We start from the raw sequence: 26,189 nt of genomic DNA, 5'->3' as shown, positions 1-26,189 counted from the left end.
ATCATGAACCAGGAACATCAAGAAAGCCAGTAAGGCTGGAAGGTATAGTGTTCAAAGAGTAGAGAAAAATGTAAGGTGACTGAAAAGGTAGGAAGGGCCAGGATGTGAAAGTAGAACACAAAATGAATATACAATAAACCAAAGTAACTTCAGAGGCACTTTAGTGGGAGAAACTGGAAAAGACTTTAGAGGCAAACCTGCTGGCCAAAAGGCCACCAGAAAGGCTATGAAGTGGGAGATTAAAGTCTTAATTCAGAATGAACTAGATTGTAAACTCGAGAGCAGGAATTGTCTTTCTTTTTATTTTTATCACCAGCACTTAGCATAGTGCCTAACCTAATAAATGTTGATTGAACTGAATTGGGAGGTGAATGTCTTCATTCCGAACGAATGTGTTGTCCTGAATTAAGACTATAAGTTTCTTGAGGACAGGAATTGTCTTTTTCTGTTTTTTGTATCCCTAGTACAAAATAGGTGTTTTATTTTTATTGAATTGAATGAATGCATGAACGATGGAATGAATTTAGGCCAGAGCTGGCAAGAATCCCTTGGCCGGTCCCTCATGCAACCCTTCCCAGATTTGCTTTCCTGAACACAAGAGGACAGAAAGTTCCAAATCTCCAGAGACCCAATAAAGCCAGAGCGCAGTGAGAAGTGGTATCACGGGATCCTGCGCGCATGCGCACAGCATTGACGATCACGTGGGTCAGGAAGCGGGCTTCTCCGCCATCCCTACCTCCCCGGCCGGAAACGCCTTTGGGTTTCCGGGTTACGAGGCGGGGAGAGCGGTTGCCGGAAGTAGTCGCTGAGGGAAGCGCAGTCGGACCCGGCAGTTGGGAGTGCAAGTTTGTGCCGGCTGGGAGCCCAGGGATCATGGGCAGATAAGACTCGGCTGCCGGTGGGTGCGGGGCCGCCCGAGGGCTGAGGGCGGCGCGACTGCGGGCCTCCGTCAGTCAGTCATTTATTAAGTGCCTGCGGTGTGCCAGGCACTGTGCTGAGCGCCGGGAGGGTGACGCCTGGGTCCGAGGGGCAGGTCGCCGAGTCTCGGGGAAGGTTGAGTCCGAAGAGAGAGAAGAGGAGGAGAAGGGATGTTACCTCTGGGGAGAACTGGGGATGGTGGGGAGGGGGTGTGGCCGAGGGCAGAAGGGGTCCTGGAAAGACCGAGTCCGATGGGTTCGGGGGGGGAAGGGGGGAATCCTATCTTCGGGAGAAGGAGTCAGGAAGCGGGATAGGGTATATCAGAAGGGGCTTGGATTTATGAAAGGTTGGGAGAGGGGTCTGGCCAGAAAGGAGTTAGAAAAGGAGCTGGGTCTGATGGGACAGGGAGAAGGGACTGGGTTTGAGGGAATGTTATTCCTCCAAATCCTCTAAGATGAATTTAATTCAGTTCCTCTGTGCTGAATTCAAATAACATTCCTTCCCTAATGAAACAGCAAAGAGTGTATGGGGATAAAGCTACAGGAGGAACTGGAAAAGAGGCAGCAGCTATTGAGAGACTTGTCCTTTGTCCCCACTGCCCCTCCTTTACTTTTCTTTCTTTTCTATTTTTAAAACCCATATCTTGCCTTAGAATTGATACTGAGTATCAATTCCAAGGCTGAAGAGCAATATAAGGGTTAAATGACTTGCCTAGGGTCACAGCTAGGAAGCATCTGAGAGCGAATTGTCCTTTTCTTTTCACAAGGTCATTCTGGAAATGTTTTAGAACCTCGTCCAAAAATTAATAATCAGTTCATTTTCACAGTCGTTTAATGTAGGCCTTCTATGTGTGAGGCCCAGTGTTAGGTACTGTGGGGACACAAATATAAACTAGGTAATTCTTCCCCTCAAAGAACTTATGAATTAGTAGAGAACATAAGGTATGTACACAAATATGCTATAAAGCTGATAGAGCCATAGGTGCTCTAGGGAAAGGTAGTCATCTCAAAGATTTGAGCTGGGAATAAGGGATGGAGTCTTTGAATGATTATTCTGATCTGAAGATGGGAAAGAAGATAGCATTCTAGTGAAAGAGTTCTATGTGAGCAGCCCCAAAATATACAAGGCATGTTCTCAGAATCTTACAAAATACTAAAGCTTTCCCAAATCCAAATATTTTTGTCTTAATTCATGCATTTTGATTTTGAAACTGTAGACATTTACTGTATATGGAAAGTTAAGTACTTTGAGTCAGGTAGATCCAAGTTTGAATCCAGCCCCAGAAACTTACTAGCTGTGTGACCCTAGGTATGTCACTTAAACTGTCAGCCTCTGTTTTCCTCTCTGTAAAATGGTGATAATAATAACACCTACCTCTCAGGGTTGTTCTGTGATCAAATAAGTTAACACATGCAAAGCAGTTTTTGTACACTTTAAAGTGGTAGCTCTTATTATAGTGCATTTCACTTTTTACTTTTGAAGTTTACTGATCATTAATAGAGGTCAGGAATTTACTTTGATTACAGTATGGTATCATTTGTTTGTGACCTGAGGTTTGTTGTCCTTGTGTTTGTCTTTAATTACATTGTTGTAGGCATTGAATTATTATTTTGACTGTTTTCTTCAGTCTAAATCACTTTATATAACTTTACATGTTTCCCTGATTTCATAATATTTATAATTCCTTAAGATACAATATTTCATTATATTCATTTGCCAAAATTTCATTCATTTCTTCCTCAATAATTGTATGTACACATATACATATGCATTATATATATGTTTTTTTCTTTATCCATAAGTCTCTTCCCCTTAATCTTATGAAAGGGAATTCTTGATTCTCTTTGAGTTCACACTTGTGAAAAGGGAATCCTTTGTTCTCTTTGCCTAAATTGAAGTTAAAACTTTGACAATAACTTAAGTACCCCTACTTAGTACCTCACTAGATTGTGAGGACAGGATTAACTCTCCTTTGTCTACCTTTTGATTGAATCAACACTAGCTTGAAATAGATGGTTGAGCTCACAAACTACTTAGTGAATTCACAAGCCAGCAAGATACTTGGAGAGCTCCACCTTTTTCCCCAAACTCAAACAGTCAGAAACTTAAGAGTTCACACACTCAGAAAGGTGTGAAATCCAAAGGTGAGAATTCAGACAATTTGGAAGCTGTGATTGGCTCCCATGAAAAGGGGCAGGGATAGGAAACCACCATAAAAGCCATGAAAATCTCTGAGCAGTCAGTCTGGTGAAGTTGACTCTAATGAAGAGTGTCTCCTGGATATAGTCTTCAAGGGAACTTCACTGGAGACTGGGGCTTGAATAGAGGTGTCAACCTTATATTCTGACTCCTGGACTACTTAGTTGGGTGAGTGAAAAGGGCTGACTACTTTCCTAGTTTCCTAGGAGACTAACTTCTATCTTGGAGGTTACTCACTACCAGCCCTCCTGGCTGAGGACTAGTATAGGTATCTTCTCTAATCTTTCTCACATTTCTCTACCTTATTGTTTCCCACTCTATTTTGTAAATAAACTTCTGACTTGAGATATAACTCTAGTGACCACGTTATTTCACGTAATTTAAGTCCAACTACTAAATTTAACCTGTACAATTTTCTAGTCCATTGGTCATTCAGCTATCCAAGTGATCTTCTTAAAGCATAAATCTGACTATGTCATTTCTCTAAAAAAAGTCCTGTGGCTCCCTATCAACTTTAAGGATCAAGTATAAAATCTTTTGATATTCAAAGGCCTTATCACCTGCTCTAGACCCTCTACCTTTCCAATCTTTTTCTACCTTCTATATACCCCACCTCTTTGAACTCTGTCCAGTGTCACAGGCCTCCTGGCTGTTCTTCAAACAATATATTCCATCTCTTGACCCCAAGATTTTCTTTGGCTATTCCCCCATGCCTGGAATTCTCTCTCTTCTCATCTCTTTCAGACCCCATTTAAAATCCTACCTTCTACAGGAAACCTTTCCTTATCCCTCTCAATTCTAGTTGATTATCTCCAATTCTGTGTATACAGCTTGTTTGTGCAGAGTTGTTTGTATAATTTTCTCACCTATTAGATTGTAAACTCCTAGAGGGCAAAGACAATCTTTTACCTTTCTTTTACCCAGCACTTAACCACAGTACCTGGCACATGGTAGATACATAATAAATGTTTATTGATCGACAAAAAGCAAACTTTTCCCTATATACTTTATTCCTAGCAGATTCTAATTGTGACCTGGGGAAACTTCTTGGAAATGAATTGAATTTAGATGATAAGAATATCTTTTAAGAATCCATAAATAAATTGTAGACAAAAGTGTAGCCATTTCTAATCTTTTTTGAGTTTTTGTGTTCATTTTTCTTATTTTTTCAAATATAATTTAATATCTTTACTTATCAATGATAGTTAAAAAGAAAAGGTTGGTAGACAGATTTAGACTGTTAAAGATGTCTATTTACCTTTTGATCTACCCCCTACATTCAGCATTGACAATCCATAGATTTATCTAAGGTGGAAATAATAGCAACAAACATTTATTAAGCCCTCCTTATTTGTAGAACACTAATTGAAACAAAGACCCTGTCCTCAGAGAGTTTGTGGCCTAATAGGGATGTAAGATGCAGTCAGTGATAGTGTACAATATTTCATGTTACCTATGCGTCACATGGGCTTCAGGCCCTTAAATTAACATTTATGTTTACCATTTCAACTCTTCCCCCACCTTTTCATACCTCAAACCTTCTATAGCTCCATCACTCTTTACCCTCTCAGCTGAGAATCTTCCCTTATATTTAATTTTTAAAAATTGAAGCCATTCACCAAGAGCTCCCTTTTGTTCCCTCTTTCTCTCACTTCATTCAGATGCTTTCTGCTGTCTTCCTCCCCGTTTCACTTGACATAGCTCTCCTTAACAAAACAAACTCCTCTACAAGCGCAAATGATCCTATTCCATTTTCTCTTTAGCAGATTGCCTTCTCTCATCTTCAGTCTCTCTCTCTCTATTGACTTCTTCCCTACTGCCTACAAACATCACATTTCCACCATTCTTAGAAAACCATGACCTGGTCCATCCATCCTTACTAGCTATTTCATATCTCCTTCCTTTTGTGGCTAACCCTGAGAAGGCTGTCTACAAAAGGTACTTTCCTTTCCTCTCACTCTTAACTCTCTACAGTCTAGTTTCCAACCTCATCATTCAAGCAAAACTCTCCAAAGTCATTAATGATCTCTTAATCACCAAATCTAATGGCCTTTTCTGTCCTTAATCTTCTTGACCTCTCTTCAGCCTTTAACACTATTGAGCAGATTTTTGTGACACATCTATCCTAACTGTACTCTTACCTATCTGACCATTCCTTTAACTTCTTCATATTAAAACAAGGGGATTGGAGCAGATGACCCCTGGGGCCATTTCTGGCTCTAAATCTACCTAGAATCTTCTATTCCTTTTCTCTTTCACTAAAGTCCTTTATCTCCCTCTGGTATCTGCTCCTTATGGTCATGTGGTGCCCTATCAGTGCTTCTCCTTTTGGGGCAGGGGGATTATAGAGGAATGAAAAGATAAATAATATGTGCTTCCTCTGTCAAGCACCTTGCAATTCCTTTGGATCTGGAATCTCTTTAAATGTAGACAGTTCCCTCCAACAAGCAGAATTCAACCTATCCATTCTCTTTTTCTTCTTTTTTTTTTTTTAAACTTTTTTTTTAAACCCTTACCTTCTGTCTTGGAGTCAATACTATGTATTGGCTCCAAGGCAGAAGAGTGGTAAGGGCTAGGCAATGGGGGGGTCAAGTGACTTGCCCAGGGTCACACAGCTAGGAAGTTTCTGAGGTCAGACTTGAACCTCCCGTCTGTAGGCCTAACTCAATCCACTGAGCTACCCAGCTGCCCCTTTTTCTTCTTTTTTAAAATAACTCTTACTTTCTTTCTTAGTATCCTTTTTAAGACAGAAAAGTAACTAGGGCTAGGCAACCCGGGTTAAGTGACTTGTGTCGATGTGGAATCTAGAAACCCCCAGACTTGTAGCCTAATAAGATCTGATGAACCCCAAGTTTTAGAATTAGTTTGTAAGTTGGAGGCCCCAAAGCTTGTACTTGTTTCCTGTTCCCATGAGAATCCACTCTGTAGGGAATCTGATTAGCAGTTTTAGACAGTGAATAATGGACCCTAAGGTAAATGACCATCCCTGTTAGGAGGAGCTAAACAAATGCTAAGTACTATTTTTGTCTTAAGTATCTCCCCCCTCTGTATTGGAGACCCTTTCCCTAATAGACCCACCCCTGGGCAGGGACCATCCTTTTAGTATCCATTGTAAATAGCCCTTTCCCTTACTCCCTAGCCTCTAACTATGATTCCTTTCCCTAGCTTGATTGTATCCTGTCCGTATAGTTTGAACATTTCCATTTCCTTGTAGCTATGGTAATGTTAATCAAGCATCTTTCCCTGTCCCTGGATCCCCCAAATAGTATATAGGTCCCCCAAATTCTTTTGTTCCTCGGAGTTATCAATAAATAAAAAATCTACCTAAAACAAATACCAAGATAGTCTTCACTAGAATGTGACACCATCTCCTACTCTTCCATATTGTTTGTTTTGAGTCAACACTGCTCTTTAAACTCATTAAAAAAACTCTCAGGAATTAAGTTAATGCCCCTGTCCCCCCAAATCCTCACAATTCAAACTAAACTTAAAATTAATGGCTCTAAACAATTTCTCTACATCAATACTAGTCAAATCATTAATGATGATGTTCTATTCTTCTTTACAGTGGCCAAATGTTGATATCCTGGGCCTCTCCTTCTTCCTAGAAAATCTTGGTCTGAGGGTTGTTGCTTGTATTGCTATTTAGGCCCAAATACCACATGATAGAGAAGTGGGTCTCTGGAAATCATTGAAAAGAAAAATAGCAACAGTATAAGCTCCCATGTTATCAAACAGCTTGTACTCTCCCACATGCAATTCTGATAAATCACAGCATTCCACAGTTTGAGCAAGACCATCACCTACTGGTCCCCATGTGCTAGAAGAGTAATTTCACATCTGGTTGGGATGTCTTTCACTGAACAGCTTTAATATGTACCATCAAACAGGATGCAATTAAATGATCAGTATTTTCCACCATTCACTCAGTATATAAATGTTTGGTCATTTTCATTGTTTTCTTCATCAGAACCTGGGTTTTGTTTTATTTTTTAATAGTGATGTTAACTGTAAGTGTGAAAGGTGATATAACAGTCACTATTTGGTTCAGATAGTTTCTGACTCATGTCAGAAGGAAAATACTTGAGCAGGTTTGGATTGCAGTTATCCCTTCCACATTGTGATTTTCCCTGTCAAGATTTTGATATATCACAAGTAGGTATAAGAAATTAAATGGGAATTTTTTGGGAGTTTTGCAGAAGCTAAAGATAACACAGAAAAAGTTTAGAAACTCAGAAATGATATTTAACTCAAAATTTACAATAAGGTACTACTCCATAAAAGAAATATTTCAGACATCTTCTCTGGTATGAAGGAAGGGCTAAGAATTTTTACTTCAATTTCCAGATCATGGAGGTGCTGCTCCTCTAAACCCTGCAGTGTGGAAGGGGTAACTGATTACACTTGTTATCTGTTCAAATTTAATGCTTGACCATTTCAGAACCAGATGAGCCACCACCAAGCAATATCAAGCAGATAGATATTGTAACTAACCTCAGCCTCTGTGTCAGAGATACATACATCAGGTATCAGAAACTGCTTGGACAAAGGCTTCTGAATCAGTATAATCACTTCCCACGTGGAAACTGACTGGCAACATCAGTATTCAGGTTTTTTTTTTGAAAGGGGGGTTTTCCCAGATGGAAGAACAGCTTACTAATTTTGAGTGTGGCACCATATTTAACGTGTAGGTGACAAACAGTGTGAGAGTCATCAGTGGCATTCTGCAAAACCAATTTTGCCTGATGATCTCTGGCAACAACTTTCATTCACTTGACTTTGATGTCAGAGGTCATCTTCTCTCCATCATTGACAGCATACTTAATTTGTGACATTTGTTTTCTGGGATTTTTTGGAGGCACCTGAGGACTTTGCACAGATTATATTTCATTCTTGCTGGCATAGCATATTCAAATTCTACTTCTATATTGCAAACATCTCTTTATCTCTGCTAAAGATGACATTTAAAGCATAAAAAGGAGGGAATTTCAAAAAAATGCTCTATACTAGTGATGGGCAAACTTTTTAAAGAGGGGGCCAAAGTTAAGGAAATGCTCATCTGTCAGTCTGTTTCTAAGGCAACTCTTTCGAAGTTTCATTGTGTTGTATTTGTTAGATTAGAAATAGTTTCAGGCAGCCAGATAGAGTATTTCAGGGATCCCCTCCCCAATCTGGCCCAAGGGCTGTAGTTTGCCCATCACTGCTCTATACCATTGAAAGTATTTCCTTAAGATGTCTCCAAGGTCAACAGTATAGAAGTGATCTTTATCATCATTATCAAAACAAGAAATATTAAATTTTTTTTAAACCCTTACTTTCCATCTTAGAATCAACACTGGGTATTGGTTCTAAGGCAGAAGAGTGGTAAGGACTAGACAGTGGAGGTCAAGTGACTTGCCCAGGGTCACACAGCTGAGGAGTGTCTGAGGTCAGATTTGAACCCCTCCCATCTCTAAGCCTAGTTCTCAATCCACTGAGCCACACCCAAGAAATATTAATTTTTGTGTAGAATGGTCTTCATCGAGAAAATTGAAGTCAAATTTGCCCTTGCCAAAGTTGTTTGTGCTTGTCATTCTTCTAAAGGGTAACAAACAAAAAGTTAAATGAAGAGATGGAATATAGTGTTAACAATGTAGAGGCCACATTATTGAAATCTCTGAATAGTAAGCTAAGAAATAGCTAAGAAATTCAGTGACTATTGTTGATCTGGTCTGTATGGAAAGGTAATGGGATAGAAAGGGAGGAAACATGGGTGCAGGGTGTATTTTTGACAAGATTTGTAAGGGCAATTGAGGGTGTTACCTATGAATCCTATGACAAGAAAATTTATCCCATAAGCAGTATCACTCCCTCCCACTCTAATTGTTTGAATACTTTGACTCAGTTTATAAATTCTGATAGGAATACAATGAATACTTAAGCTTCTCCTGGAGATCCATGTGATAACAAATGATAGGTCTCCAAAAGGAGGTCATTTTGTGTCTGTCTTAGAGGTGAGTATTATCTGTTCATCCTGTAGGAGTCAAGAGTTTGTTTCTTTTTCATGGGCTACTTCCTGATAAGTGTTTTGATCACTTCTTTGTCACAGGGGAGACTTAGGGAATTGGGCTGTGATAGGTTGACAATCTTCTTGGCAATAAAGGAGAGCCAAAATAATTTCAAAGGCAGACAACCATAGTAATCTTCTCTTGTGGTCTCTTTAAACTCTACTGACTCCAATACAAATCTCACAGGTATCTGAAAGATCCTTGTTAAAGACTATTACTGTGGGCCCAGGTTTCACGTCTGCATTGGTCTGGCCAATTTGTAACTTCTTTGGAATACTCTTCATTATTACCTTAATACCTCAAAATATATATATTTCAGCAGTTGCAGGTACTTCCACCAAAACAAATTACAATCCCTCTGCCTGTTTGTACACAGTCTTCATGAGTCGGTGTGGTTAAAATAAATAATCTTGTTGCCAACCTATATTACAGAATCTCAGAGTGACCTCAGAGACCATCTTATCCAACCCATCCTTGGACAGCTGATACGTAGTGCATCCTGGGGCCTATTCATACAGCCTTTATAGTGTGGTAGGACCTGCCACAGTTTGCTCTCCACTGGTCTAGCTTCCGAGATCCCACTGTGCCACAATGAGGCATCAGAGCCTGCCTGCCTGGAGCCAGTCATCAGTAGTGGTCAATTAGTAAGCAGTTGCTGAGAGGTGAGACAGTAGAATGCATTCTTTAAACAGGGATACATTAGTTATGATCAAAGAAAGAACACAAATGGAGGGGCGCGCGCGCGCGCGCGCTCACACACACACACACACACACACACACACACACACACACACAGGTTTCACTATAGTTCTGGAAGGAAGTATTGATTCTAGCCCCGAGAGTCTGTTGTTGTACATCTCCACTGCACATTCCCACCTATTGGTGGGGTGGGGTTTCATTTTTCTCTGAGTTCATTCCTAACAATAGACATTTACCCTTCCAGGAGCTGGTGGGCACCCCCTGCAGCAAGCCTTAATAAAACTCTGGCTTCATATGACCAAGTGGGCCATGTTTCTGGGTGCTCATTAAAGACCAGCAGCCTCCATTGCCTTCTCTCTCTGGTTAAGATCTAACATAGAAGGAAGAGGCATTTGGTGCCATTTGTTCCCTTTCAGAAAGATTTAGGCAATGGCTACTCCTCCTTTCACCGGGCTCACAGCGGTCGCTGATGTAATTAAAGACCTAGACACTCAGATAGCTGTAAGTAGGCTGATCAATTCAGCCGTGACATCTGTGGCTGAAGTTTTTGAGTGTGCACCATCTTGTCATGCTAACTGGCTCAGGACCCTTTTTAAAAGGCTAACTTAGTACCTTAAAGATTAACATCCAAACCAGAATTGCTGTTGATAATGAAAGATAACTTATTGAAATTATTAAGCTTTGTGCTTATTGGATATAATTGCATTGCCTGCCAGTGCATGATGTGGTGTGTTAGTTAACAAGGACCACTAATCATTGGGGCTGTGCTCCTATCTACAGAAGTGGTTATGTACAAGTAGAAGTTTTGTGTTGGTGTTTTTTTCCTTTGGTTATTTGGATTTAATACATATTTTTCCCAAATGATCCTATGTCTTTACCACCTGTTTTTACAAATACCTCAGAAATATCTTGTACTTTGCATTCAATGTCTATATATGATTCTTTGAGCCATTTGCCTTTTTCCTTTTCTGAAGACTATCTCAAATAGGCAGGAGAGAAGAGATCGTTTTCCAATATCAAGTGAAAGCTATGCATTGATTTCTGTCTCCATTTTTATAGATATCAGTTTGTGACTATTTCAGATGAACTCAGATCCTGAAAATCTGAAATGTCCACTCTTTGATCCTGATGCTTCTGAAACATTTTTATGCTTTCTTTCCCCAGTTGATTGGCCTCGGTCCCCACAATCCTAAAAAGAAACAGGACCTTGACAAGCTCCATGAACTGAAGGCCAAAGCCAGGCAGATTATGAACCAGTTTGGCCCCTCAGCCTTGATCAACCTCTCCAACTTTTCATCTATAAAACCAGAACCTTCCAGCACGCCCCCTCAGGGGTCTATGGCCAACAGTACCACAGTGGGAAAGATGCCAGGCCCCCCAGGGGCAGGGGGGCGTCTTAGTCCAGAAAGCAATCAGGTATCAGCTTTTTATTCAAGAGTCTTTGGGAGCTGTGCTCCTTGTTTATTGGTGCCAGGTTTGTGTGTTGTTCTCTATTCTCTTATTTCTCTATGATGAAAGGAATGGACCCAAGCCTTGCAGTCAATTATTAGAAAAGAATAAGATGAGTAAGGTATAGCTTTCTTCATGTGGTTATATATTTTCTCCCACCCAGCCACCATTTGGAGACCTCAGTTGCTATAACAGAAAAAGTTCCATTCTTTTTATTAAGTACCTACTATGTGGTAGGGGAGAGGCAGAAGGATGTAGTGGAGAAAGGTCTCATTCAGGACAAGCCAAAGTTAAATCTTTCCTCTGACACTCTGTGTGACCCTGGGCAAGTCACTGCTCTAAAATTATGAATGGCAGAATAGTTGCCCATCTACATTGGTTGAGGAAGTTTCCTCAGTGGAAACAAATCTTTACAAAAAGGAAATTAAAGGTCCATACTCAAAAAGGGACTATGTTAGGGCCTAGGGGTATAGAAACAGGACAGTCTTTTTCCTCAAGGAACTTAGAATCTATATGAGAGATCCAACAAAACACAGTTTAGATACAGAATAATTTGAGGGAGGGGGAAGAAGACTAGCATGTGGGGGACCATAGAAGAGGGAATGGTATTGTGAAATAAACCTGGAAAGGAAGGGAATAAGCAAAGCACCTACTTTGTGTCAGGTACTGTATTCAGCACTTAAAAAAATATATACATTATTTCCTTTGAATCTTACAAAAACCCTGAGATGTAGGTGTTATTATCTCCATTTTACAGTTGGGAGAACTAAGACATACCGAAGTTAAATGACTTTGCTCTGAGACTGGATTTGAACTTGGGTTTTCTGACTTCAGGCCCAGTGCTCCATCCATTAAGCCACCTAACCACCTGTAAGGAGGTAGGATTATAGATTTAGAAGAGAAAAATACCCCTATTTTATAAATGAGGAAGTTAGAACCCAGAGAGGTTAGTTGAGGTCCTAAGGTCAAAAGTAGTAGATGGCAGAGTCAGGAACTGAACAAAGTTATTTTGTCTCCAAATCCAGTATTCCTCCCACCATTGTATTATATCATTACTTGTTTTGTTAATATTTCCCAGTTGGGTTTAAATCTTATTCAGCTGCACTGGGAATTTAGGGGGCCCCTGAATTTGATACTTCTAGTGTACAGGATGGGTTGAAGAGGTAGGAAGGTCCATCTAGGAAATGATTCTAGTAACACAGGTTTGAAGTGAGGCCTGAATCTGGGTAGTGATTTCTAACAGACAGACAAATCTGAAAAGTGTTGGGGGAGGGTAGTGGGAGCCCTTGTCTTCTGTCTTAGAATCCAGGGTCACTCAATAGGAAAATGTCTGAGGCCAGATTTGTATCCTGGATCTCCCATCTCCAGGCCTGACTCTATCCACTGAGCCACCTTGCTAACCCAGCAGAACTTATATTGATTTGATGAGAAACAAAAGAAAGAGGGATAAACCAAAGCTAAGACCTCCAGAGTTTCTAGTCTGTGTGACTAAGAGAATGGCAGGGCCATTGATCAATATGAAGCTTACTAAGAAAGCCCCTTAACTGGGGAATAAATGGTCCCTCCTCTTCTCCTTAGACATTCCCCATGTCTTAAAAAACCAGAAAGCAGTCATCAGGGCAGGTTTGGGTAAAGCAAGAAGAATCTAGATTGTTCATAAGTGGCTTTGCCTGCTCTTTGGGGTCCTCAGCATCTTTGCAATTCCCACATTCTCAGAATCTACTCCTTCCTGGTTTACACATTGTTTCTCCATGTCCTGACTTCCTTTCTTTGTAAATTTGACTTAGTTGCTTATATATTTGGGAATTAAACCTTTGCTCAGAGATTTTTTCGCAATTTGTTGCTTTTCCTCTAATTTTGGTTACATTGGCTTTGTTTGTACAAAACCTTTTTAATTTGATGTAATCAAAATCATTCATTTTACATTTTGTAATGTTCTCTATCTCTTGCTTGGTCTTAAATTCCTTCCTTTCCCACAGATTTGACAGGTATACTATTCTTTGTTCACCTAGTTTATTCATGATTTCATTCCCTATATTTAAGTCATTTTCCCATTTTGAATTTATCTTGGTATAGGGTGTAAGATGTTGATCTAAACCTAATTTTTCCCATACTGTTTTCTAATTTTCCCAGCAGTTTTTGTCAAAGAAGGGAGTTCTTATCCCAAAAGCTTGGATCTTTGGGTTTATTAAACACTCCATTGATCCACCCTTCTTATCTCTTAGCCAGTACCATATTGTTTTGATGTACTTTATAGTAGAGTTTAAGATCTGGTACTGCTAGACCCCCATCCTTCACATTTTTTTCATTATTTCCCTTGACATTCTTGATCTTTTGTTCTTCCAGATGAACATTGTTTATAATTTTTTCTAATTCTATAAAAAAGTTTTTTTTGTAGTTTGATAGGTACCTGGCCTTTTTTCTACCTATTCTTCTCAGGTGTGCTCCTACCAGAGCTGTATGCTCCTCAGAAGCTCTTGGAGTTGTCTCTGTGTAGGGGGTGGTTTCAGCAAGTCCCCATGTGCCAAGTCTTACCAAGGCTCACTTTGCTGGGCAAACACTAAAGGGCAGAATTTACATTAGCCCAGTGTTTACTCTCTCTTGTCACAAATGTACCCAATAATGCATTTCCCTAAAACATGCCAAAGAATTCTCCCTGTTCACTAGGTTTTGACCAAGAAGAAATTACAGGACCTGGTTAGAGAAGTAGATCCCAATGAACAACTGGATGAAGACGTAGAGGAGGTAGGAGATGGAGACCTGTGGGGTAGTTAGCCTTGTGGGTCTTACATGATAGTCTTTTCCAACCCTTCACCCTAGCAGGAGAATTCCTTCTATGGTGTCCCTGACAGGTGGTTACCCAGCCTCTTCTCAAATATTCCCAGGGATGAAGGGAACTCCTCATTTCACACAGCAGCCATAACTGTTTTTCCTTAGAATGAGCCATGACTTGCCCTTAACCCCTTTGATGTTGGAAGAGATGAAAGCCTAGAGAAAAGCAATTTTCCCACTGAGGTCTCCACAGTATTAAGTAGCAGAGTTGGGCTTGAAACCCATGGCCTGTGCCTCCAGATCCAAATCCTTCCCATCTTCCAGAGCTTTGTTCTCCCTTTGAGAGTACCCACTAGGGATCCACGGCAGAGAATGATTAGGAAGAGTTAGAGGCCAGAAGAGGTAGAAGTGAGTGAAGGTGATTATGTAGGTGTGATAATTGAAAAAATGGGGCCTGGGGCTGAACATCACTGAACATGATGCCAGGCAACCAAGATGACAAATTGTTAGTTCCCAGTTGGCAGAATTTTGACTAGTTGTATGGATTCCTTAGTGACTCATTCTCTCAGCTTCTCTTGGACTCCTCATATACATGTGCTGCAGTATTTGATCAGCTATCAGTCTGTTCTCCTACTGGATGAGAAACCAGGAGTAGGTGAGGACTGGTGGGGATCCAGAAAGGGAAGAGTTGGGAGTACTAGTCTAGCAAACCCTGATTACTCTTAAGTCATATGCAAGAACTGCTGAATAGAGACTCTCCCATAGGAATCCATGTCTGGTTCAGATAGCTATCCCTGCCAGGCACCCATCTACCATTAGGGTTTAAGCCAGAGCTCTGACATGGCCTCTTTTCCTGCCCTCCCTCCAGATGCTACTACAGATTGCTGATGACTTCATTGAGAGTGTAGTGACAGCAGCATGCCAACTGGCCCGACATCGAAAGTCTAATACCTTAGAGGTCAAAGATGTCCAGCTGCACTTAGGTAAGTGATGAGTGGGTGCTGGAGTGGCTACTGCATATCTCTGAGGAGATGGCCTGGGAATGCCAGGGTACTGACTTGGAGTCCCTGTGATGTGGCATTGGGGCACAGGAGGAAAGAAGCCCCAAATTCCCCTGGCAGAGGCAACCAAGACTGGAAAGTGTAACCCTTGGGACTGGAGCTAACCATAGCCTCAGCTATAATGGAAAGGCCAGCCAAAAGCTTTGGTCTTGAAGAGGGAATCCTCATTTGGAGTAGGAGAATCAAGGGGCTGCTTTATAGAGTAGGAACAGGTGGGAAGAGTATTTTAACAAATGTGGGAATACATGGAGCATTTTCAGAGAGTCATTTTGGTTAGAGTGGAGGCTGTACAAAGTGAGGCTATTGGAGCCCAAGTCTTTGAAAGCCTTCTTTGTGCCAGGGGATAGAAGAAGGGCCTTCATCAGCTTGCTTCTATTGCCAAAGAAATAAAATATACATGCCAATAATAATAATTATCACAACCATTTTGAGTTGTTTAAAAAACTGACTGAAATACTGGACTTCAGAGACCCAGAAGCAAGTATTTAGTTTAGCCTAGACCCTAGCCCAAAGTAAGCATGGAAGAGGCCTGCTCCCCAGGGGACATAGGTGTGGGAGGCACTGGAAGTAGTGTCCCAGCTGTCTCTGTAGAAAAGCTACTGGCAAGCATTAGACACACTTCCTGAAGTTTTAGGATCAGAGGCAAGAAGGTCTTTTCCTTGTCAAGTAATTGTGTGTCATACCATATGCCCACTGTAATTGGATAATATTAGGATGTCTTGATTTTATAAAAAAGCCTATTTCTGAAAAGTCATGTTTAAGTCAGGGATTTGAATCCAAAACTAGTATGAGCTGTTCTAATTTACTGAACCCTGATCCGAATCCAAGACATTTTGTAAAAAGAATCATGCCAAAGTTTTAATTTGCTCCTTTTACCCGACCCCAGGAACCTAAACTACTTCAGACTTCAGGTAGCTCTGTTATTTTCTAGAAATTATCCAGACTCTTAAATATTAAAATCTGAGCTATCAACTGGCAACTCATGGCCCAAGATGGCTTCTTGCAAACACTATTCATATCATTCAGCAGTTAGGTGACACAGTGGTTAAGAGCACTACATATAGATGGTACATGAACAAAGTGAGGGAATTCCCATAAATCAAGGTATAGAATCATAGTGTGCAAAAGGAAATTTACCCTTCCCCCTTTCCATTATGTGTACCTGGAAGTTAAAACTCAGAATAAGTTAAAGCCTGGAATCAAGGACTGTGTAAGGGAAATCATTGGGTAAATTTAGTCATGAGGATGGAACAGCAGCCAGAAAAATGGAGCAATGGAGTCAAGAATATCAAGAGGGGGCAACTGGGTAGCTCAGTGGAGTGAGAGTCAGGCCTAGAAATGGGAGATCCTAGGTTCAAACCCAGCCTCAGCCACTTCCCAGCTGTGTGACCCTGGGCAAGTCACTTGACCCCCATTGCCCACCCTTACCAATCTTCCACCTATGAGACAATACGCCAAAGTACAAGGGTTTAAAAAAAAAAAAGAATATCAAGAGACAGTGGGCAGGGTGATCTTCCATGCAATACCCCCTAGTCTGGCCTGTGGCTCCCCCTGTCCCCCCATCACATTGGAGAGTTAGTGGGTGGAAAATAGGTTTGATAAAGTGAGACGAGTGAATTTTGGTCTCTTGGCTTCTGAATTTTTTGCTGACTGGACTGCTTTGTGAGCATGACTAGGAGGCCCTCATGGCAGCCATAGATTTAGCAAGCTAAATGTAGCAATAAGGAAAGTATCTTATATATTTCTCTCCTGTTTTTTCCATCTTTTTCTCTTTACTAATTTTGATTAATAAAGTTATTCATTTACTGCCAGCCTCATAATTTTAACTCTTACGATAGAGTACTGAAATTAGAAAAGGACCTAAGAGTCCCAGAAACCAGTAAATAGCAGACACACTTCATTGATGTCTCTCATGGAATCCATTAACAAATTGAACATCAACTAGAATTAACGTAGACTTGTGGTCAGAAGACCTAGATTCAAGGCCTAGCTTTGGAACACACTGATTTTGTGACTCGGGGCACACCCTTTCATCTCTCTAAACTTTTAAGAGTGAGGGGGTTGGGGGTCTGGGAAGAGCACTCCCCCATTTGGAGAAGGTACTATGGGGATGTAGAGGAGGGCGATGCTTAAAGTCCCCTAAGGCAAACCAAGACTAAGTTCAGGCAGCATCACCAAAAAGAGACACATGGACAAAACCTGACCAGCCCCAGTCTCTCTTCTTATAGGTTCATCTCCTGGTTAAATTTCTCTCTGGGATCCTAAGCAGTCTACTGGCCACAAACATGTTTAAGTTCACCTAAAAGTACAGAAGCTCCTTGATTGTTTACTTCCACTCTTCTCTGCAGTGGGGAAATTTTTCTTCTCCCTTGGAATTAGCTTCACCTGACTCAATCCCAAACCAAGGGTTTATTGGCTTGGACAGAAGTCATAATTACCGGACATGAACTTTAATAGCAATACCAAACAGCACAAAAATACACACCGAGGCACAGCAAGCTACAATAAGATTTCTAGTTGGGAGTCGAGACTTCTTCTTCCCAGTAGTATCAAGAAGAAACATGGTCAGATGGGTTAAAGGGAGTGAGGTTTCCCTGGGCTCACTCCAAGGAAGAAGGGGAAGTGAAGGGTCTGGACGTCAGTCAGTTCAGCAGCCACACAAATCCTAGGTTTCAGCATGAGCTGCTTTCTGTTCCTCTGCCTGCTCCCAGGTTTTCTGCATGTATCTCTGCTCCTGGCACCCTGGGCTGGTCAGCACCTGGCCTCCACCTCCAAGTCTGCTCTCTCCTGCTGCTTCCTGCCTGAGGGAGTGGAGGGGCTCCAAGCCCACTTCAAGCTCTCCATGGAGCATGGAGCCAGCCTCACCCCCTTCCTTCTCTCCCACTCTCTGAGGCTTCTCTGTCTGCCCTCTCCCAGAAAGAAGTTCCTTCAAGGTCAAAAGCCTCCAAATCTTGGGGAACTTCTCTAAGTAATGTCTGCCCGCAGCCACCAATCCCCCTGCCTCTTCTCAGCAACCATCTCTCCATGGCCACATCTTAGTGGGAGGGGCATTTCTCCCAGGGTTGCATCAGTTCTCATATGTGAAATAGAGATGATAATAGTTTAAAACTACCTGTCCCACAGAGCTGTGAAAAAAGTGCTTTGTAAATCCTTAAATTAAATTAAGTCAGTTTATGTGATTATTGTGTGCCAAGTACTTGTGCTAAAAACTGAAGGTCCTGGTGAGTTAGCTCTGGGCCCTTGGGCAAGTCACTAGACCTTTTTCTCCCTCAGTTTCCTCATCTGTAAAATGGAGGTGATAACAACACCCACCTCCTGGATTTGTTGTGAGAATCAAATGAGATAATAATCGTAAAGTACTGTGCAAATCTTAAGTGTTACAGAATTTCTGGGATGTTATTATAAAATGCTTATTGCATGTTCACTGTACACCAAGATGTCCTCCTAGGTGTTATAACCAGCCAGCATTCCATTAAGTTCATGTCTACAGGATCATGGATTTAGAGCTAGAAGGAGGAACTGAGGCAGGGGTAGGGTGTCTGTCTGCTTCACCTTCCTTTGTCTCCCTGTGCTTGGTCCAGTGCATGGCACATAAGAAATCCTTCATAGATGGTTATGGATGGACAGATGGACAAGGGATGAATGGAGGGAGTGGGGGAAGGAAGGGAGGGGGCGGATGGATGGATGGCCAGCTCAATCCCTCATTTTATAGAAGAAACCAAGGTTCTTAGAGGACAAGTGACTATAATAAAGGTAGTAAAGAACAGAAGCAGAGTTTAAATTCAAGACCCTGGACCCCAAAGCCCAGTGCTCTTTCTACTGTAACATGCTGCTTTGAAATTTAAAACCTTCCAAATCCTATTGTAAATGTACACCTATTTCCAGTGCAAATTACTGGTTGGACTCAGTAAGTCTCCACCAATGTGACCAGACAGATCCTGATGCCCTAGAAAGCAAAGGCTCATGCAAGGATTGTTCTCTGGGGCTGGTTTTGAATGGAGGTAGTTGAAGAAGGGCCAAGTAACTCTTCTCCCCCCCTTTACCTTACACATTCAAACCCTTCCACAAAAGTTTTTTTCTGACTTCCTCGCTCCCCAAATTGTTTCCCTCTCCCCCTCTTCTTTGACTCCTATTTTCTCTGCCAAGGAGAACAGTTTTGGGGCTGGAAAGGACAGAACCAAAGTGACTCATGGGGGGAGTTAAAATCTCCACTACCCAGAGAGAACACCAAGCTGTCCTTCAAGAGACTCAGGGGAGCTAGTACTTCCCCAGGGCCAGAAAGAAGGGGAAGATGTGACTGTAGAGAAGGGCGATAGGACAGCTCCGTGCCCAGCAGCAGAGGAGTGAGGAAGAGACAGTATTTGGGTTTAAAAGCTTGTAGATACAGGTGTCTGGGTTTGTGTATATGTGTGTATAACATGGCTTATCTCAAAAACATCTCAAAGCTGAGGCAGAAACAGGGATTTCCATTTGTAGTTCTGTTTCCTGTAGTCAAATTTACCCCCATTGTATGTCCTACTCCTGCCCTAGGAAAATGATGCCCATTGGATTGAGGCTCAGGAGGAATCGGTCTGGCCCCAGGCCTGGCCTCTTGTTTCTTACCAGTGACGCTAGGAGAAGCCCCAACCTGCTGGGATTTCAGGACCTCCCAGCCACCAGCAGACTCCTCTTCCCCGCCCCCGCCCCATCTCCGCACCCTTCTGTCTTGCAGAGCGCCAGTGGAACATGTGGATCCCAGGTTTTGGTTCAGAAGAAATAAGGCCCTACAAAAAGGCCTGCACCACAGAGGCCCACAAACAGGTATGGGGTGGGGGTGGGGGGTGCCCTGGAGCAGCTGTCCTCAGGCTCCTTAGACCCCACCACCAAGCACCATTGTGGGCCAGGAATGACTGTGGCATGTTGGCCTGGTCTGTGTAGCAGAATTCTGCCGCCCCCATAGGTCTGTTAGAGATGCTCTGTTTGGTGCCATCATGTGTAAACCATGGTGGCAGGGCCATGTGCTAGGCCTACTGCAGGCCTTTGTCGAGGCCTTGTTGTTCCCAGGCCCAGGGAGTAACGCCCCCCACTGAACAGGCCGCCGTGCCTCGCTATTGCCTTGGGAGCAGCTGGAATGTGATCTTTCTTTCTCTTTCAGAGAATGGCCTTGATCCGCAAAACCACCAAGAAATAACCCATGGGAGGGGCAGGGAGAAGATGCTGCATTTGGAGCCCCAGGAGAGGCCTCCACAATATATCGCCAATGGAGGTTTTTTTTATGCTTTAAAGAGAAGCATATATATTTTTATTAACAATACAGCAATATCTCTAGTGACTGAGGAGACCTGCCAAAAACCCTCGCCATTCGATGGTCCCAGCTCCCCTCCCTTGTCCCTGCCCTCTCAGAAAGGAGCGCTGTAGCTCAGCCCAAAGGAGCTTTGATTTGTGCTTGATCCTAAGTGGCTGTCCGAGGGACAGAGAGCATCCTGGTCTTGTTTGGTGCGACAGTAGAGGTTTCTGTTTTCCTTTCCTCCCTGTACTTTGTAACGTCAGTGTTTATATGAATATGACTTTGATTTGTTTTTCAAAAATAAAGATGTTATTAATCTAACAGTGCAGGGGATGCTGTCCTGGTGCATCCATTTTGGGGATAAAGGAGTGAAGAGGGGAAGAGAAGTTGGAGGCATTCACTCTGTAGACAGCAGAGGGCAGTGTTCATCACAGAATCGCATTTCCATCCAGAGAGCTTGGGGCTGCTCCTGGAGTTTTCTGGCATTCTGTCCAAAAGCCAATCAGATCCCTGGTGGGAACAGGGTGATGGTTTCTGCCCAGTTACTCCAAAGGGAACTGGGCAGAAGCAACTTGTCCCCTAGTGAATCCCCCCATCTCCCTACCCCCTGCGTGCCGCAGACTCCCCTTTCCCCCCAATGGGAAGACTTAGACATAGCTATAACCATTCACTCTGCCCGAGGGAAGATTTCAACCCAGCAGTTTGAAGTCACCAGACCCAGAAGCAAAGGCTCCCTTAAGGCCTTGGGCCCAGGCCCTCGCCAGAGCCGAGAACCTGAGGATGACAGGCTCCACAAGGTTCTGAGGTAGCATCATGAACTTCTTAGGCCGATGCCAAAGGAATTTCATAACCCGAGTAGGCTAGTAAAGCCGAAGTCTGCAAGCTAGAGCACAACACACCAAGGATCAAAGAGACTGGCAAGCCTAATCAATCCAGGGGTACAGACAGAAAGGCCACACATGGCCGAAAGCCTCGGGATCCAAACCTCCTCTGACCAGGATCCCAGAGACTAGAAGTGACGGAAGGGCATGGTGACAGGCAGAACCCCCACCCCCTGCCCATTTTGAAATCTCTTCCCCAGTTAATACCAGGTAATACATTGCAAAATCTGTATTAATCATCTTTGTATCACTCTTGTATATTCAGATCCATCCCATCTTGTACCTTCCCTATGTTCCCCACCCAGCCAGTAAGGGCATGCTAACCATTCCTGGAGGGTACCAAGACATCTCTCAGGTTGGCAAGTGATGGAAGGCAGGACACCGAAGGGAACCCAAGACAGGTACATGCACTGAAGACTCTCAAAAAGTGGAGAATTCCCAGGCATGGGAGATGACAAACCCCCAGACTCTCAATAAATATATAAACCTTAATCCCCTGCTTAGGGCATTCCACTGTCTGGGACCTCTTGTTTCATGCGTCTGGACAGAATAGAGTTTTGGGCCTTCAGTTCTTTGGGCAAGATCCTGCTATTAACTTTGGTGGCTTTTCCACTGCAGAACAACCCAGGAAACTGCATTCATCCAAGCCCACATTTGTTCCCCTGCCTCCTTTAGGATCGGGGCCCAGTGGTGATTGGGATCGCTTAGGAGTCTGGGCTGCCTGATCGTGTCGGGGAACAGAGTACCCCAGTATCCAACCCTGCTGAGATTGTAAAGCCAGCTACCACGTTAGCCCAACTACTGGCCCTTCTAGGTTGAGCCACCTTCTGGCTCTGTCCACCTAACATTCATTCCAGTTACACAGGAGGGAGATGCTGAAAAAAACTCGGGTAGGACTTTTCTTAGAAGGGGAAACTGGGGCACGGCAGACAGGGCAACAAGCCTGGAGTCGGAGGAGCTGTGTTCCAGCCTGGCCTCAGATACTTCTGACCCATGTGACCCTGGGCAAATCACTTCACCCCAGTTGCCTAGTCCTTGTTGCTCTTCTGTCTTAGAATCAATTCTAAGACAAAAGGTAAGGGTTTAAAAAAAGTAGGGGGAGATTTTACTGCAAGTCCCATAACATTAGTACTAGAAGGAATCTTCTCAGATCATTTCTTATTTTCCAAAGGAGCTCTCATGATTCTATAGGAATATATGATAATAATATATGATAATAATAATAATAATAATAGGAAAGGAAACCCAGAGGAAAGTATTGTACCAATAATAACAACTTTTACAAAGGCTTGCATATCCTTATGATAACCCTATGAAAAGAGTAGGTATTAACCTGCTTTATTATTTGTTATTAGCTTTAATTAAGTATTAATTAGCTTATTGGTATTAACTAGGGCCATTTTACAGATGAGGAAAACTAAGGCCAAGAAGTAAAGCAACTTGTGGAGAAACACGAAGCTAGTGATTAGCAATCCGTTTGATTCCATGATGCTGTTCAGTACCATGGACCAAAATTATGAAAAATGCAGATATTTTTGGAAAGAAGTCTCCCTAAGTCTTCCACCCGGTAACAGAGTTAGTTGGAATTTAATCTTAAAGCATTTTTAAAGTACTTCCTAAGAGCCAAGCCCTGGGGATACAAAAAAAGAAGAAAAAGGAATCCAGGCAAGGTGGCAGGTGGGATCTGTCACCTAGGAACGCTAAGTCACCAGCACGGACACTTCCAGCCTTCCCCACCTCTGTCCCTTCTCTCTTGCTGCCCAGGACGGGCCGGCACCCGGATCTTCACGCCGTCCCACTCTGCGCTCGGGCCCATGGCCCCCTTCTTCACGGCCTCGTAGATGTCCCTGGTGAGCAGCTGGACGGCCAAGGCCACGTTGCTGTCACTCTTGGCGGAGGTCTCCACGTAGCGGGCCCCCAGCGAGGAAGCCAGCTTCTCTCCTTCCTCCGCCGTCACTTGTCTCTCAGCCACCAGGTCGCTCTTGTGCCCCACCACTAGGAAGATGATGTCAAAGGGCTTCACTTTGTCCATGACCTCCTGGTGCCATCTGGGAACGTTCTCAAAGGATGCTCGGTTGGCGACGTCGAACAGCAACAGCCCTCCGGCTGAGTTCCGGTAGTAAGACCGAGTCACCGACCTTCATCATCGGAAAGAAACCCAGTCACATCTCTGTGTTAAAGAAAGGGTTCAGGGGGCAGGAGGAATGAAGGCAAAGCGGGGGATTGAGAGGTTCTGGCTGGGGCAGTGAGGGAGTGAGGTGAATAGAGCACCACCCCTGAAGTCAGGAAGTCAGGGGTTCAAATGAGTCCTCAGACACAGCCAGCTGGGTGACCCTGGACAAGTCACTTAACTCCAATTATCTAAGAATATACAGGTTTGACAAGAAAAAAGAAAGAAAGGAACTGGCCTGGGAACAATGATGGACCTCCTCCCACAGCTTCTGCAGATCACCTCACCTCTTGTACCCCAATTTTCTTACCTATCAAATGGGTGTGAGTATACCTTCCCTGCCTCACAGGCCTGAAGACAAAAATAACATCATAATTTACATTTATAGGCTGTGTTATATTTAATCTCATTTGGTCCTTGCAACAGCCCCATGAGGCTTGATGCTATTATCCCCTTTTTACTTCTGGGGAAACGGAGGCTCAGAAACCCTGAATACCTGGACCAAAGTGATGCAACTGGTGAGGAGACAGAATAGTAGAATGGATGTAGTGGTGGCTCTGAAATCAGAAGTTCTGGGTTCAAATCTTGATTGCCTATGTGACCTTGGGCAAGTCAACTTCCTGACCCTTGGTTTTCAGATCTGTGGAATGAGCCCTACCAGATTAGCTAAGACACCCTCCTCCTGCCTCCTCCTGCTGACTTCCTTTAATTCCCAATTAAAATCTCATGTTCTCCAAGAAGCCTTCCCCAGCCTCTCTCAATTCTAGCGCCTTTCCTCTGTTAATTCTCTTCCATTTATCCTTTATATGGTTAATATATAATAGAGATTACATATGACATAAATATAGATAAAATATGCTTTATGTATATCTACATATATTTGTTTGCATGTTGTCTCCCCCCATTAGATTGTAACTCTTGAAGGCAGGAGGCTTAAGCCCTTACCTTCAGTCTTAGAATCAATACTAAGTGTCAGGTCCAAAGCAGAAGAGCAGTCAGGGCTAGGTAATTGGGTTAAGTGACTTGCCCAAGGTCACCCAGCTAGGCAGTGTCTGAGGTCTTCCTGTCTCTATCCACTGAATCACCAGGATGGTCCTGATTCTCTTCTTGACTCTTTTTTTTTTTTTAAACTCACAGTTACCTAATAAATTTTGATTGTTTGATTAACTAATAAATGGCTTCAGGGATTCCTTCCAGTTCTAAATCCATGATCCTAAGCCTCAGGGAGGATTCAAACTCGGGTCTTGACTTCTGGTTGCCAACAGTTGGTTTCCTCCTCTCCCACCTTGAAACCCTGAGGCAGAAGAAAGAGGCGGGAAGAAAAGAACGGGGCTCTCTGTTGGTGGTAGAGGGGGACCAAAGGCTACTGTTAAAGCATTTTAGCACTCTTCTAGGCACTGAGAGAGAAGGGAAGAGACAGAAAAGGCAAAAAAATGGGATATTCTCCAGCTACATTCAGGGCACTCTCAGTAGTTAGTTCCCTGTCCTGGGCACACTGAGGGTTAAAAGGAAATGCGGGGCGTTGTCAAGCCCGGAGGGCATCAGGAGAGGAGAGTCCTTGAGCCTGGATACACAGGGAACCGAGGTCTCTCAGCCACCCTGCCTGTGTTCCTGGTTGTGGGCTTCCCCCCCCCCCCCACATCTGCCCCTTCTACTGCCACAATTCCCCTCTGAAGGAACCCCCACCTCCCCCCTGCGCCCCCTGCCCCTTGGCAGCCAAAGCTGGCAGAGAGGAGAAGAGAGGGGCAGCCCTGCTAGTGCCAGGATGGAGAGTGCAGAGACCCCAGGGAGCAGCCCAGCCATGGGAGCACATCAGGGTCCAGTGGGTGGGAGTCATGTGGTAACCTGGGAGTCAGGATCAGGCTCCTCTGGGTTCTAGGATCTACTTTTTATTTTTTAAACTCTTCCATCTTATTCCAAGGCAGAAGAGTATAAGGCCTAGGCCATGGGGGTGAAATGACTTGCCCAGGGTCACCCAGCTTAGAAGCGTCTGAGGTCAAATTTGAACCTAGGACGGGAGGTCTCTGGGCGTGGCTCTCAATCCCCTGAGCCACCCAGCTACCCCGCAAGGACCTACTTTCCCTTGCTTACATCTTCTTAGAGTCCTTCTCTAATGCACTTCCCAAGCCCATCTGGTTCCGGACCCAGGAGCTGTCCAGCCCCTGCTAGCAGCCTAGCCCACGCGAATTCTGGATTCCTAGAAGCCTGGCGCTAGAAGGGGCCCGGAAGAGCCTCTAACGAGAGCCCCTCTGCCCGTGGAGGCCTCGGCGGGACTCTGAAAGGGGAGACATCTGTCCCGGGTCATCCAAGGACAAAACGGCGGGCACGGCGGGGAGGGCACAAGCCCCTCCAAGGACAGGATCACCTGAATCGTTCCTGGCCGGCCGTGTCCCAGAACTGGAGCTTCACCGGGACTCCAGGCTCGACTTCCACAAAATGGACATAGAAATCCACTCCCACCGTCTGGTCGAGGCAGTCCACAAAGACATCCTCCGTGTAACGCCTCAGCAGGGAGGATTTGCCCACCGTGGAGTCACCCAGAAGGATGAGGCGGAACTGGTACTGCCAGAGGGCATCCATGGGCAGGAGCTCCCTCCGGGGGCACCGCGGGAGGTTCCAGGACGTGGGCAGCTTTAGGAACTCCGCAGGTCTGTACAGGCAGGGAGGGGAGGAGAATTCCTGGGTCCCAACATTCAGGGACACACCCAGCGCTCAAAGAAAGTCCCA

At 43.7% G+C, this 26,189-nt stretch overlaps 2 protein-coding genes across 5 annotated transcripts; one reads left to right on the top strand and one right to left on the bottom strand.

The window, feature by feature from the left end:
• Positions 1-812: 812 nt before the first annotated feature.
• Positions 813-20,739, top strand: TAF12 (TATA-box binding protein associated factor 12). Of its 4 annotated transcripts, XM_044671397.1 has the most exons (8): positions 813-898; positions 9,597-9,826; positions 10,108-10,364; positions 11,028-11,279; positions 13,980-14,057; positions 14,953-15,067; positions 19,857-19,945; positions 20,280-20,739. In XM_044671397.1, the coding sequence occupies exons 3-8, from the start codon at positions 10,293-10,295 to the stop codon at positions 20,313-20,315; spliced, it is 642 nt and encodes a 213-aa protein (XP_044527332.1). In that variant the 5' UTR covers positions 813-898; positions 9,597-9,826; positions 10,108-10,292; the 3' UTR covers positions 20,316-20,739. The 4 variants fall into 4 exon arrangements, with proteins under 4 accessions (XP_044527332.1, XP_044527335.1, XP_044527334.1 ...); XM_044671400.1 differs by lacking the exon at positions 10,108-10,364; XM_044671399.1 differs by lacking the exon at positions 9,597-9,826 and having other exon boundaries at positions 820-898; positions 10,280-10,364.
• Positions 20,740-22,693: 1,954 nt separating this feature from the next.
• LOC123243202 (ras-related protein Rab-39B-like) lies at positions 22,694-26,042 on the bottom strand. The gene is made up of 2 exons (XM_044671396.1): positions 25,828-26,042; positions 22,694-23,430 (listed from the first exon to the last, which is right to left on the bottom strand). The coding sequence occupies exons 1-2, from the start codon at positions 26,040-26,042 to the stop codon at positions 22,998-23,000; spliced, it is 648 nt and encodes a 215-aa protein (XP_044527331.1). The 3' UTR covers positions 22,694-22,997.
• Positions 26,043-26,189: the final 147 nt, after the last annotated feature.

This window comes from Gracilinanus agilis, chromosome 3, assembly GCF_016433145.1.
Source record: "Gracilinanus agilis isolate LMUSP501 chromosome 3, AgileGrace, whole genome shotgun sequence".
Lineage (NCBI taxonomy): Eukaryota > Metazoa > Chordata > Mammalia > Didelphimorphia > Didelphidae > Gracilinanus > Gracilinanus agilis.
This window is presented reverse-complemented; position numbering and strand designations above follow the sequence as displayed.